The sequence below is a fragment of the Centropristis striata genome, chromosome 13, assembly GCF_030273125.1.
Source record: "Centropristis striata isolate RG_2023a ecotype Rhode Island chromosome 13, C.striata_1.0, whole genome shotgun sequence".
Lineage (NCBI taxonomy): Eukaryota > Metazoa > Chordata > Actinopteri > Perciformes > Serranidae > Centropristis > Centropristis striata.
This window is the reverse complement of record NC_081529.1, coordinates 24,411,168-24,426,778: the sequence shown is the minus strand read 5'-3', so window position 1 is coordinate 24,426,778 and position 15,611 is coordinate 24,411,168. Positions and strand designations below refer to the sequence as shown.

The 15,611-nt window shown below is 40.5% G+C and overlaps 1 protein-coding gene across 1 annotated transcript in view; it reads left to right on the top strand.

Annotated features, from left to right (window-relative positions):
• The first annotated feature begins 3,448 nt into the window (after positions 1-3,448).
• The window catches only part of plcl5 (phospholipase C like 5), an 88,039-nt gene continuing 75,876 nt past the window's right edge, over positions 3,449-15,611 (top strand). Inside the window, exon 1 of the mRNA XM_059347550.1 lies at positions 3,449-4,148. Within this exon, the coding sequence (XP_059203533.1) occupies positions 3,846-4,148 (303 nt within the window). The 5' untranslated portion in view covers positions 3,449-3,845. The remainder of the gene's footprint in view (positions 4,149-15,611) is intronic.

Here is a 15,611-nt window from a genome sequence, read left to right as displayed (position 1 = left end):
TACAAATTGGCTGTGATTTGATTTGCCTCCTCAGTGAGTTATAAAATGAGGATGCAATATCCCAGCTTACTGGCCATGTCTTGTCTGATGATGTGAGTTGGCCTGTTACACCATTTTTGTAGTTTTTCTTTTTTTTTAGCCTGATCTTTGGTTTTATGGCTTGTGAAACAGGGGTCAGACTGCTTGCAATGATGTTGTACAACTGCAGTCTTTTCAATTTACTTTGATTGAAATAGTAAATGAGCGGGACTAATATTTACAGTCCCCACTCTGTTGTTTCCTCCTGCTGATTGTCTTCAAATCGATTCCTAAGAAGAGAGGAGGGGGGTGGAGGTAGAGTGTCCTTGCATCTTTGATGAAGAGTGATACCATGATGCTACAGAGGAGTGTGTTCTGTATTAACCATTACTGCTCTCCTTTACACGATTGATGGGTGAGAACAGTATTACAGGTGTATTGTGTGCAGGATTCCCATCAGTCTGTTGTGTCCTGCATTGCAACACATTGCCTTGGAAACAAGGACACACTGTGTCACTGATGTAACACATCTGAAGCCAGGCTTTAGTCATATAGCCTCATCTATCTAAAAGCAAGTGTGTGTGTGTGTGTGTGTGTGTGGATGTGTGTCTAGGGCATATCTCGCTGACCGTTAGTCAGACTGACCTAAAATTTTGTATGTGGCTTGTGCATTGCACGAAGGTGTGCATCCTCAATTTTGAAGATTTTTTTTCATTTTTCAAAATATCATCATTATTTACAGAGGACGTGTTGCGGCATTACACTGTTTCCGATCGGACGCCTTTTAGGGGAGCTCCGCCCCTTTGTGTGATAGGCCTACACCTGGTCAGTAACACAATTCACTCTGGATTTCCACACCTGACTCATCTCATCTGTAATTATTTAGCTTATAAATTTATTATTTAGCTTATTATTTTAACTATTTAGCCTACTTATCTCTCAGAGTTTTAAAGTACACTACAAGGTTTGATTTTCCAATAATATTCTAATAGTTTCCAGAGAATATCAATGTTCAATGTGTATGTGCTGGATGGTGTGCGTAACTTATGAAAAGTAAGTGTTTTATGGAGGTGCAGACATTGTTGTAGCGCGATTAGCATGCTAAGTGGAGATTTAGCTTTATTTACTTCTTATGTCGCATTACTTTGTAATTCAGGGATGACGTTCATGTTGCTTAGCGTAATGCCCATAATCATTTGATATGAGATAATTACATGCAATATAGTATATCAGCTAATTGGGTTCATCTTAATGTACTTTTAGTGCAGCATACTGTGTAATGTGCTATCTCATGATTAGCATGCTAAGCAGAGATTTAAGCCCTTTCTTCCGCATCAGTTTGATCCATTGAAAAGAGTAAAAACAAAACTTTATTAACTGAGAGCTAAGTATAGTACGGACAGAAAGATACTTCCTACAGGTACGGCACTAGTATCAGAAATCACAAATTTGTCTTAATGGCTTTACAATCTATACAGCATATGCCACCCTCAGTCCTTAAATAAAAGTCTGGGTGACAAACCTTCAGATGGACTGTAAACATATTTAAAGAATGAATCCAGAAGGATCCCAAGCAACTTTCAGGTGACACCACACACACAGTACCCGAGCCACACTACCTCCTCTCCAGCATGGAGACCTGGAAACAGGACATACTGCATAAACACAAAAGAGGTTAAGCCTAAGCACACAGAGGGAGAGAGGGAGACTAGAGGAGAGGCTGACGGTCCTGGAGGACGAATATCCAAATAAAAACATCTGGCCTAACACAGAGAAGAAGCCTGAGGGGGAGAGAGAGAAGACAAGGAGAAAAGAGAGGGAGAGAGAGAGAGAGAAGCACACAGCCTGGACACTCATGTGCTGGTGGGACAACAAACAGTTTGAGTGTTGGAGAGATGCTGTGGTTTTCACAAAGTAAACAGTATTCTGATCGGCGAGACAAACATAAACTATAAGTACTGGGCCTAATCTAATCTACTGGGACAGACTGTATTATCTAGTTGCAGAACTGCAGCACCAGCAGTTCCAAAGTTTCACACCTGCAAGTTTGGACTTGCTTGTTCCAGTCCAACCTGTGCCACCTATAGGAAAATGACAGCTCCCTCTTACAACATAGCTGTTTTGTTCTTTCTTACAGCTGATCATGCTTATGGGGTTGTTGTTTAAAGTTGTTGCTATTACAATCTAAACCTATAAAACTAAAGAACTTAATTAACAGAAGAGTATCACGTTCACCCTGAAGTGAATTGTCCTCATATATCACTGTTACCTGACTTTGGACAAAGGTGAAACTATTTTTTCTGTGGAAAGGAAAAAAAGAGGTTCAGAGGACAGATGAAGAAAAAAAGATCTAAACTATACATGTGTGCATGTCATTGCAGTTTATGTTTGTTGTTTATTAATGTGCAGAAAGTAAATTAAGTGCTAAATGAATGTACACATATTTAAAATTCTGCTACTATAACACCTATTATCTGCAGGTGGTGTATAAAAATTGCAGCAGCAGTTATTTTACTTGCACCATCATCAATGATAGAAGATGAAAAAACACAGTGCTTCGTTGTAGCGACTTGTCAATCTAAAGATAGCCCTAAATCATACCCCGCTTTGTCTTCTATTTTACTCTAAATGAGACCATATTTTACAAAATGAAAATCACACTATAATAAAGAAGACTTAGAAACTAGAGACTGAGACCATCATCTGTTTATAGAGGTAATACATCAAGTCTGATAAAGCAAGTTCCTCATAAACTTCTATACAAACCAGAAGGTATGCATGTTTAGGCATTTCAGCATTGGCTTAACTTTTCAGACCTGGGGGTTGTTTCTTGCTGCAGGTCTGAACTACAGCACTAAGCTATTTCTTTTCCAAAACCTAAAAGGAACAAATTTGTCCAAAAGTATTTAAAGGTTTTATTGTTTATATCAAAAAGTGGTTATGATTCCTTTTCCAAGAGGAAACTGAAGCTTTTTAGCAAAATCAGCTCAGCATGTGATGAGTAGAGCTTGGAAATGCTTCTGTTAAGATAAGATGAGGAGAAAAACGATTTTCATACATATGCTTGTATCATACACTCTTTATTTTTTATTTTTAAATAGCGAAGCCCCCAGCTCCCTCTTATGGAGAGTCTGCAGCTTTATTAAATACAATAAATAAGTGCCTATAAAGCATTTTCTATATATTGAAGTTAAATTCAGAAACATTCAGTACAATCTGTTTTAAGTAATGGCGTGATGGTGCGCGCGCCCGTGTGGATAATCGAACTGAGATTGCGCGCTCGAGATGCGGAATTCAATTGCCCGCGCACGCGCCCCATGTGGTGCACGCGTTTTAGGGGCTCATTGCGATTGCGCTCTCGCAGTCTTGAATTTGTCCCGCGGATGCATGAGAGAGGGGAAGCTCTCCGGTTTGCAAGCGCTGCAAAAGTGAGCAGGGCGCGAGGCGATGCGCACAGCAGAGAGTCAACAGGAGCGGACGTGGTGAACGAAACTGATTTTTGAGGACAAGGAGACAAAAGTGCAAGCAGAAAAAACCCTCAGCAGAAGTCAGTGTTTCCAGTGTTTTTGAGCACACGCCTCCAGAAAGCTAATCGCGGGAGGTCGCGTGCGGGGTACGCTGTCTGTTCGGTATTTGACTCGGACCGCTCAGTCTGACCGTCTGCCGACCGGCTTCAGACGCTACCGTGCGCCCCGATTATGGACCAGCTCTTCTGATCCGGACAAGAAGACGAGCCGCCCTGGACGCCAACAAGTCCACCGTGCTTTGAGAAAATGGGTTGTTTTTCCACTGTGGAGGGGAGGGCATTGCTGTAACACCGGCGGATCATGGCAGGGGTACACGCTTCAGATGTTGTGTCGGGACATTTTCTGGATCCTACCATCGGCGCCTCGCCAGCCCAGGGCGCGACCAATACAGCGGGGATCCCCAGCGATGCGGCCGTGGTGACTCTCACCGGTACCCGGGCGTACTTGGAGGTGTCGGCCGCTGCCCAGGGCTACGGGGCCGAAGGAGTTTACACCAATGGACGGTACAGGGAGCACGGCAGCCCAAGGATCGGGAGTGACAGCCGTGATAATTCCGCCGAGAGAAGTCAGGGAGCTGGAAACACACCTTGCGGCATCATGAAGGTTGGTAGATTGAAACATTTAATTCTCCTTGCCAACGATTGTCAAGGTGACACAAGGGGAATGTATTAAAGTGGCCACATCAGAAAGCAAGAAAAGGCAATACAAATGTGTGTGTGGTAAGCCCAGTTACCTAAACTGTGCAGACACTGCATTTGAGTTTCACTGGGTCGAAAAAGGAGAATTTTATTTTTGCAACTGTCAGAAGTTTAGCAAAAAGAGAGAATGCATGAGGTGATTACCCCGAATTACACTTTATGCCTCCACTTAGAGCGGCATTCTGGGTCCTTTGCATGTTGTGTGTCAAACTCACTTCTGAAATAAACACGTTGACAGTCGGAGTCAGTTGTGTTGCAGTATAATAATCTTGATAAACATACATACATACATATATATATATATATATATATATATATATATATATATATATATATATGTGTGTGTGTGTGTGTGTGTGTGTGTATATATATATATGTATATATTAGATATTATAGACTCCTCATGCAGGTTGCATAATGTCAGGTCAAACGGATGCATTCATTTAATAATTTGCAATCAGCTGCTAGAGCTGCAGTTACGTTATTGCTGCTATACTACAGCACACTAGTGCACTACGGTAACACACCAATTCAGTCATTGTAAAGAATAGTAGAGTGGATTTTTTAGGTTTAGATTGAAGTATTACTATACTTTTCTTGGTATTCTGCTTTGGTTTCTATGTGAGAATAACAGTTATATAATAATATTTAGTGGAGTTGTTCACACCGAGGGTTAATCTTTTTAACACTTCAAAATGTAGAAGTAATGGCAGGCTTTGGTGAAACAGATGGTGCAAAGAATTTGGTGTGCTTTGAAACTTTTGCCTAATATAAACTTGACAGCATCTCTCTACACACAGCTCTTTCAGTAATGCTTTGTAATGAATGCTGAGCCCTAATTATTGCTCCTGCTACTGGAGGTTGATTAACTGGTCTTCCACACACTGTCATAGAAAAGATTTCCTTACATGTTTAATGCATGTTATGCTTTTTAGTGCACAAAAAAAGCACTGTCTCTCCAACACAGAGTGCAATTCTTTAGCACGACAAAGTGCATCATTGGGGTGCTTAATGGAGATGCAAGTATCACGTAGGTGGGACATACTCAAGGATTGCATTTTTAGCAACTGACACAAAAGACTAATTCTTTGTTACCACCATTATTGGCTCCCCAACAAAAACATGTGTGTTAGTATGGACACAGTGTTATCAACGCAATGAAGTGAAAAAAGAAAAAGTTGTTGTTTTCATCCTGAGGCTTGTCCTTGGTATTTACGGTATTTACACTGAAAACATTAGTTTTTCTTTAAGTCTTGAAATATCACATGGCTTAACCCCCCCCTTCCCACAACCATCCGTCCACCTTTGTGAAGCTCATGAGCAAAACATGACAGGAGAGCTGGAGGGGATTGTGCTGTCTAAATGTGATCTTCAAAGGTTGATTCTCTGAAGATTGTGTTCGTATGATGCTGAAAAAGAAAAAAAGGGATCCTACTGAGCTCTGCTAGCATAGTGTGATAAAGTGCAGCCAATTCCCATGCATTGTCTCCCAAAATAACCAGTGACAGCTCGAAAAATGAGTTCATCAGCAACGATGCACAAAACTGTACCTGAGGCTGAGTCCATGTGGTTCCGTACCCGAGCCATGATCTCACAACACTGGAAAGAAATGATCTGTGTGATATATTTGTAATTCAGAAGATTCTGCATACTGTTGGTATCTGAGAGCCTTGAATGACATGAAGTATTCGTTGACTCTTGTTACTTGAGTGTGAAAGTCCACAGTTGCATTTAATGACCCCAGTAGTGCTCCATTATAGTCTCTTTGAGAAGTGCGCTGACATTTCCGAGGCTCTTCTTCTTCGAAAGTTTGAATTTTAGACAAATCAGCTGACTTAACTGACACAAGGGAGCTGTGGGCTGTTAAATTGAGCACACCTGGTGGAATTCCCTTCTTTTATGTCGCAGCTGCACTTCAGACACTGCTGCAGGCATTAAACTGTTATTAAACTATACTGCTTTTTGATGGAATTACAATTTATTTTAAAAGACAGTTTTCCAATCTAAATTCTTCTTCTTAGGAGCACTTTCAAGTCAGACCTATATCTTGCTCGTAAACACAATTGCAGCTACTCTAATGTATATCACATGATGGCATTGTAGTACAGGTTTGAGATTTGAACATTTTCTATATTCAAGGTGCAACATGCTTGTCAGCGAGCCTGTAATATGTCTTGCATGGTCTAATGCTCAGCAGATAGAGCTTGATTTCCCGACCACCTCTAGATATATGCATTGCTCATCATGGTCATGAAATGATACGCACTGTTCAAGTAGAGCATGGTGGGAAAGTGGGTCAGCCATTCTGTAGCCTTCACGTATAGCCACCCACACTTGAGCAGTACTCTGCCGTGTGTGTTTGAGTGGAGATTTAAAAGGTGAAGGGGCAATGGGTCCATGGGAATAGGGAAGCAAATGAGCAATTACTGCACTGCATTACCTCATTAAGTTGGCTCTCAACAAGCAAATCTTAAAAGAGAGGAGTTTGTGTGTCCCTTAAACGGGCATGCAACTTTGTCCTCTTGCCATTTCCTCAGAGGGGTGACAGCGTCATGGTGGACAGGCTGCAAAAGGGGCTAGAGGGGGGTTTGTGATGCAGCCTGGTTATGTAATGCTGGACTGTGGACAGCTGCAAGGCCGGCTCCAGCTTGGCTGCTGGGTGGAACTGACAGCCAGCACAATGAGGGAAGCAGGAGCAGGGTTTATCAAGAATTCAAGGATGATGCTATTGCATCTCATTATTATTGCATCTCTCCTCAGCATTTGTCGTGTCTTTCCTTTCTTCACTATTTCCCCCTCTTCCCCCTGCACTCTGTGGAGTCCTTAACCTTAGATGCAGAATAAAGGTCAAACACTTATTGTCAAAGATGAAATGGTTCATGGTTGGGTTAAAAGTAATCCAAAGAGAAGGAAAGACATTAGTACTGTAACACTGCTGTCTATCGGGAATTTAGATCAATAAAGATCACACGGTTATCAGTCGGCCTTATGTAAGCTCCGTCCACCTCGGCACTCTGCCTCCATGAATGGCAGGATATCCATTCATCTCCTCACTCATGATCTCATCTTATAGATTTGAGCCAATATGACCCAGTGTGGCCCCCATCAGCACAAGAGTGTAGAGGTATGCTTAATAAGTGACATGCATGGTTGGCTTATGGAGGGGTCAATCCTGTCGGAGAGTGAAAGCTCCTCTGAATGAGGGAAGAAGAGAACATCCCAGAGGAGGAGGTGGCACTTTTGATTTTCAATCAAGACGAGAGATTCAGCAAATCTCTATTTAGGTCGACTAAATTTGGCATCTTAAGTTTAAAGGGGAGATTGAGAAAGCCATTTCCTTTTTTTCTTAAAGGGCCGAAATTTCCCTGATGAAAAACAGGATCAAGTGTCATTTTGGTTCAATTCTATAACTGCCTTTGATGAAGTGATGCATTCTGCCACATAAAAGCTGATGTCAAATAACCACAAGAACTGAAATGCTCAGTCCAATCTCAGAGTCATCCTCCTCCACTCACTGACCATATACATAGAAAAAGCAGTTCAGTGCGGTGTTTGACCACCTCTGACCCTGATACCAGCTCCCACACGTCATGCCAGAGACTCCACAGAGGACCTGTGGTGTCCCAGTGTTAAAGCTGACCATGCAGACATGAGTGTCTTTCATAACTAACCAATCTCGATGGGTGGATGTTTTTTTTCTTTATACCGCATTCCAGTTCATCCCAAAGGGGATCAGTGAGATTGATATCACTGATGGTCACTAGGTCGTTTAATCTAAATGTTCTTAGAATCTGGAGGATTTCTTCACCATGACAGGGTGCAATATTGTGTTGAAAATATCTGTCACTTTGGGGGTATAATATAGCGGGAGTTGTTATGGTGTATAAAGATTAAGTTCTTTGGCATCAAGGCTTTGATTCTACAGGTATTAAAGGAATTGCAATGCAAGAGATGTTTTAAAAATATAAAATACCATAACTGCCAAGGTTGAGCTTATATTTTAAAATGTATAAAACAAAATAACATAAACATTAAAATGTCTAAAAACAACTAGTCCTATGTTATATATTTTGTTAAACTGTGTACTAAAATTATCCTAAATGTTTTTAACAATTATAAAATCATACATTTTTTAAGAAGCTGACATAAATTGACTTCTGAAAGAACTCATCGGACCTGACTCTTAAGTTATCAGACATAAGCTGAGTAAATTTTAGCAGCAGCTCGGCTCAGGACCTTTGTCCACCAAACTGCATAGGAGAAACACAGATTTTTAAAGCGTAACTGCTTAATTCAGTGCTTTTACCAGTTTTAGTTAGCTACTCCGTTTGTTTTGGAGAGAAGGAAAAGCTTTGTAAATAATTCAGCTCCCAGTAAAAATCTCCTGAAAGACAAACCCAGAAGGAATCCAAACCTGGGGAAGCTGACCACAAGTACAACAATCCTAAGAAACCCCATAGTGGCAGAAAATTACATATTATGCGAGACCCTGTGAGAATAATGAGTAACTATGCTTCAAATGTGTAGTGTGACATTAATTAGTTGAGGCAGCTACAAATATTACTGTTTCTGTTATATACACTTTTCAGCTAACCGACAGTTTGCTGAAAGGTGTAAATAACAGAAAAATCCTGTACTACATACAAAACAAGTGTGGAAATAGAGCTGCTGCCTTTGTATACACTTGTTGATGTCTTAACATGTAGACTTATGCAGATAAGTGGGGGGCCGGGGCTTTCTGCACAGCATGTGCAGATGGAATGCGCAGATTCCAACTCTCGAACAGTTTCCTGATCCTACTTTGGGTTTGCGGACATCTCATATTTCCATAATATCCTCAAAAGTGTTAATACTCACTTAGAAATGATTTTGTCAACAAAAACATAATTGTCAGGTTGACTGCTTGGTAATATTGGCTTGATAAATAGTTCAGAAGTTGCAACAAGTGACTACTGAAGTTACTCGTCCAATGCTGCCTCCAGGAACTCCTGCATATTGTTATTTTGTATGTTTAAGACAGGTGTAAATGTGTGGTAATTCATTTAATAATTGGTGCATTCAACAATATAAAGAGTGTGAATTTTCAGTAGTGCCAATGCACAATAGTAATTGATTTTCTTTTGCATTTAGGTACTGTATGTTATATTTTCAGAACCCCTCCGAGTGATGGGAACACAAGTGTTTTTCTTTTTGATGTTTATGACACTGCATAGTAGCTGAAGGGGATCCATCAGAGTCTTAAATTCAGGCCCCCTGATGGCTGCCTCTGCTCCTGGCTATTGTTTAGCTAATGTGAGATTTGGCATTCCTCAGTACGAGCCTGAACTTATAACACTGATTACATTTAGTGGGATGATCTGAGATGATGATGATGAGAATTGGAATAGAAGCATATCCACGCCTCACTGCTCATATTACAGGCTTTACGTAGATTAAGAGCTCCCTCCAAAAATGTCATACAAAGTAATGAAATATGGATAGGGATCCTGAAAGTTGGAATAAAATGCACGTCTCTTTTAAGGATTTTAAAGTAATTCCCTTGTGTCCTGCAGCAGCACCTCGATCCGAATGCTCAGATATTTTTGGAAAACAGAGATCTGCACTGCGTTGAGAAGGAGGCAGCAGAAGATGTGAAGTGGTGATTACAGACGTTTGGGGCTGCTGAATCATCGCTTGCTCTCTTGGCTGCTTCTCTCAGCAGCAATCTGCAAAATACAAACATCTCAAATAGGCCTCTTTGTATCAGAATCAGATTAGCAGCAAACAGGGAGCAAAAGCATGAACCGTTTTATAAATGTCACTCACCCACAGAGAAACATTGAGCTCAAGAGCCCCGAATACATTCCCCTGAACAAGAATGCCGAGCATCTTGGTGGAGCAAATTTAAACAAAGCGGAGCTGTGATTTATGTATGGTTTAGGTTTGTGTTTGGCTCGTTGTTTCAAGGTTATTTGACGGACCCAGTAAGTTTCTCTTGTATCTCCAAAGTGTCTTATCACTTGAAACTGCATCGCTGTCAGATCAGAACAGAGAAAAGACGAGGAGTCTCGAAGGAGGGAAAAAACACTGTCTGCAGTTGTATTGGAGACATGATATGGAGGGTCTGTATCTAAGTGTTTCAAGCTTGGTTTCAAAGACATTCTACAAGAGTCCTTTCTGTCAGACTGTCAGAGTCATAGGCCCTGCTGAAACCTGGCATTCACATCTGTCTTGGGTGATCTAATCACAAGTGGACAACTCAAAGTATGTCTGTGATTTGGTGTCACTTCCCCACTTTCTGCAAATAAACATGTAACATTTCCGTTGGCAAAGACCAAATGCACTGTTGTTTTTAACTAGCGGAAGCAGAAGGAACATCATACATATCTGATCCTAGTACTGGGCTTGTGTCTTTCACAAACTATGTAATTTCCTGCCACTATGTGTCTCAAAACAAAAAACTGATATTTTTATCGGGAACTGATTTATACACAGCCGTCACTTTGTCTCCAAAACAAAATCTCAGGTAAATAAAACCAGTAAAACCACTAAATAATACATATAAAATTGTGTTTCTTCGATCCTTTTTGGTAGATAAAGGATGTCCCGGAGGGGCATCAGCCCACCTGATGCTAGAGTTCGCTCAGCTTGTTTCTCTGATAACTATGAGCTTCAGATATCTGGGAATGCGAGCAGGTGGGTGGGCAGGTGTCACATCTGTGCAGAACACAAGAACAAAAAACAACTGACACATCACCAATAAGTATGATAATAACATCCAAAAAGCAGGATTCACACTGTGTTCTAACAGCAAGCCAGCGTCCGATTATCGCGCTGCATCAGACTCTCTTTGCCCACACTGAATCCATTGAAATCACACTTTTATGTCATGTAAACAAACCACGTACCTAGCTGTGCCGAGACATAACCACTTCAGAGATGGGTAATTAGCCTTTTTGCTAACATTTTATATTCTGGTTGTGATTTTTACTTGAAATGACAACAACAAATGGGTTGTTCAGGTCCCTGGTGGTACCCCAGCTGGCACCTTATTTATATTTATTAAATTAAATAAATTGGGTTAATTATAAATAAGTCTTCATATATATACGATATGTATCCCGATATTTTTATCACAACAGGAGTACCTTTAAAAAAAAAAAAAAAATCAAAGCTCCGTAAAGTGCACATTCAAATAAAAAATATCTTTAATAAAAATAGCCTATGAAATAAAATAGGCCAATCTTTTACTGAAATAAATGTATTTATATGAGAAAAGAATAACGAACATTACAAAAAAACTAAATATGACAAACCCTAGTAAGGGCAGCATTTATATATAAAGAAGGAAATAAAAAAATAACTATATCGATATGTGCGATATGGTCTAATATGTCTCCATATCACATTTAAAAATATATCAGTATATTTTATATCGCCCAGCCCTACTGCCAAGACCAACTAAAGTTCAGCTCAGATCTCAATACAATACAATGGGATGTCCAGTTGTTATCAGATCACAATAACAGTAATGAACAAGGCCACACAGAAATGTGTAACCTCTCACCTCACAGAAGGGACCCTTTTCATTTAGCAGTAGTGCTAATGCTTATAAGCAAACACTAGACTAGACTAACTGCTATTGCAGCTTTGACCAGGATTTGTTGTTTGACTTTCCCTTCCCTTCACTCTTCCCCTGTTGAGAAACAACAGTAGAGTTCCTCTTGTCCCCGTGGCCGTCCGTCTGCTGTTTGATGGGGGTGGGGTTGTTCAAAGTTGCCTCTTAATCCGTCCTCCTCCCTTAACTCCCTTAAAGGATAATGACTTGAGCCGGAGCCTCACTTGTGTCAAATTGGGCCCCAGACAAAGACAGCTCTTTCTAACTAAGAAAGATTGATTTGATTGGACACCACCAGGGTGTGTTTGGGAGTGATGCCTCATCTTGATGATGCTTGGGGGACATGTGCGACAGTAATGACACCACAGCAGGGGGGCAGGGTGCCAGCGTTTTGTTTGTGTGTGGTCCTCGTGACAGAGAAACATCTCTGGGCACGACAGTGGTTTGACTAGGAGATGGTACCAAAAGGGTTTCTCTTTGTTGTCATGTCAAGGACACAAGTAAGGATGAGTAATATTCAGACTGATGTTTCCCAGGTTCATCTGGGCTAGAGGAGCAGGCCTCTGATGGATGAATAGGACAATATGTGTGTGAGAGATGCAGCACCTGGCTTTGCTCCGACATGTTTTTTACTGCCTGTTGAACATGAGGCACATCCTCTCAATCCCATTTTTTTCTTCTTGTTAATGTGCAGTAAGACAGGCAGGGTATGTAACAGTACACTGTGTGACTAAGAATGATGAAAGAGTTTGCAATCATGAAAACAGGTCAACATAATAAAAAGTTGCAATGTTCCTTTTTGAAGATTGCCTCTTGAATGCAATTTAAAATCTGTGTATTAACCCAACAATCCATTGTGAGATTGGGAACTAATTCTACATTCAAGGCTGTTCAGGAGAGTTGAGTTGAATTTTTTTGCTGCTCTCATTCTATTGTTTTTTTGCTGTCACAACATGTAGCACCTGCGCTTCAGGTTTCGCATCCTGCTATATTACCGGCTGAAGTGTGAATCCTAGGTTTTCCCCAGGTAATCCCACTGATGGGAAGGAAAACACGGGAGAAGCCAGCTCTGTTTCTTCTCTCATTACGTGACTTAATTAAAAAGAGCAGAAAAGGTATTGTTACAGGTAAGACCAGCACCAAGTCCTCATCAGCCTCGCTTTATTTACTCAGACAGTCAATCTGTTATAGGTTTGGCCTGCCGGAGAGAGCACACTGGCTTCATGTCCACACAATTTCATTCTTCTTTTCCTCCTCCTCCTCCTGCAGCCCAGGGTGATCCGGTGCAGCTATCTCTGCGCCTGAGATCTGAACGTTTAGTAGAAGGAGCGTCGTGATGGATGAATTGGGACGTGTTTGTAATGTGTGTCTTTGTGCATGCGTGTGGTCATTTTCAGTCGCAGCCACTCTGATATTGGAAGTGACAGTTGGTGAATGTTGCAGCTCTCTTGCAGAGCTTTTCTCATTGGAACAGAAGGAAATTCCTCACAGGAAGTTGGTCGTGACAGAAACCTTTCAGAGCTGCTTCCTGAGGGAATACAATAAGATGAGGGGAAAAATAATAATGCATGATAAGAACGGAGAATTGCAGGAGAAAGGAAGTGATGCAACGTGCCCATATGACCTAGTGGGTGGATCCGCATTAAGGAATGCCGGAGCATGTGGGACATTGAGAGGTGTTACAGTATACTCTATCAGTGTGTGTCTGAGTCATTTAAACTGTGTTACGGCGTCTTTGACACATGCATGTGTACGTGTAGACATGCACGCCATCATCACTGTGTTTCAGACTCCATCCTGTGCAGCAGAAGTTCTCCTGCAGGAAGAGAAATCAGAAATATTGATCGCAATCGGCCACAGTTATCTCTACTTTTACTGAAAGCACAGATTGCTGTACTTCATTTCACCACAGGTCAAATGCAGCTGTTATGCAAGAGTGCGAGGTTGTGTTTGGAGATTTGAACTTCCATGAATTTGAGTGGAGGCTTGTTTCTGAACCCTCTGGCTCTCTCATGCTGTCTGCTTTCTATATTTTTTCTCCCTTGTCAGTGTGGGTGCCAGTGTTGTTCCTGGGTTCTGTCTGCTCTGCTACTCATATTTGCTCTCTTTTTTGTTTTCCACTCTTGCGTTCTGTCTAACCTCGCACCATGTCAAGACCCAGCCAACCGTGGACCTCAACTTATTTATAGATGTTGTAATCGCGGGTTTGATCTTGTACTCTTCCATTCTGAGAGCTGAAAAACACAACATAGCTTTTGAGATCTACAAAGCAGAACAGCCGGCTCTGTTATCAGGGCGTTGTTGATCGACTTCATGATGAGATTATCTTGTCATCAGTTTGCAGCTTTCAGTCACACGACAATAGGTGCTAGGTGATAAACCTCAATGATATCTTGGTGCTGACTCAAACGTGTAAACTGTCAAATCCTGGAAGCTGCCACCGAACGTCTTGTTCGATTTGTAGTCTTGTTTTCTTGATATTTCAAGTTAGATTTTTTCTTTTTTAGACTTTATTAATGGTGTTGGTTTCCAAAATCAAGGTATCAGCAGTTATTACAAAAAAAAATCAAACAACAACAATATCCAGAGAGAACAAGCCTCATTACTTTTTGAGAAATATTCCCTTTAAAGTCAATATTACTGATTTAACATGATTCCTGCCAAACATTAGGATGTTTGCATGTTTCCAGCCAACTACAGCTTTTGGCTCAGAGGGGTGCACGGTATTATATCTTTTATTTATATATATATATATATATATATATATATATATATATATATATATATATATATATGCCGTTAATGAGACATTATTAAATAAAATACTCACCCAATTTTCGATACTGTTGTATATGTATATGTTTATAGTGTTTTTTATTTATTTATATCCCATCTTTATTTTTATTTTTCTTGTATTTTATTTGACTGGACCTCTTATTGCTGAGTTGAGCTGTTTTTTCCTCCAGCACATTTCATTGTACCGTTGTTACCCTGTGTTAACCTACATATGAATAATAAAACTGAACTGAACTGAAATCATTGCCAATAAATAGACAGGGTAATACAAAGCCACATTTTCAAGTGCAGCATCCACACAGTCCAATACTGTATAGAAAGTATAGAAAGTATAGAAAAGCCCACCTCACCCTCACCAAAAGTAGCATGGACGTCTTAGTCTCCTGTATAACTTTTGTCATCACGTTTTATCTGCAGACTAAGCTCCTGTGTGTTTTCAGTTCTTGAAAAAAAAATATTTTTGTATTGAGTATTTAGTTGAAATGATTTGACAGATTATTTAATTTGAATTTATTTGGCATAATGCTTTATACATTTAGAACTGTTAGAACTTTGAACTTAGTTTTTGTTGCATTAACAAAAGTCATATCTGGTTAGCTCAGAGCGATGGGATATCAAATCATCCATCTTCACTCACTCCATCTTAGGCTTTCTGTCCCCTCAGGTGTGCAGCAGTCATGAACGTCTTTCAAAATAAAAAAATGTATGTATGTATCATCCATTAGAAGCAGGTTAATAGTATTGGCTGAAAAAAATCCATATCATGCATCCTGACCTAGAAGGGCTGTAGACAAAGTCTTGTATGGAACTCAATGCATTGCATAACCTGATGCAAAGTGCATGATACATTATGCATTATACTGAAAACATCTCATGGAAATCTTTCAGCTGCTAAAAACAGCATGAAGGAAACCTCTAACCCTGTCTGCATTCATTAGCATGTTCAAGCTTTCAGGCTTTATTGTGAACACCGAT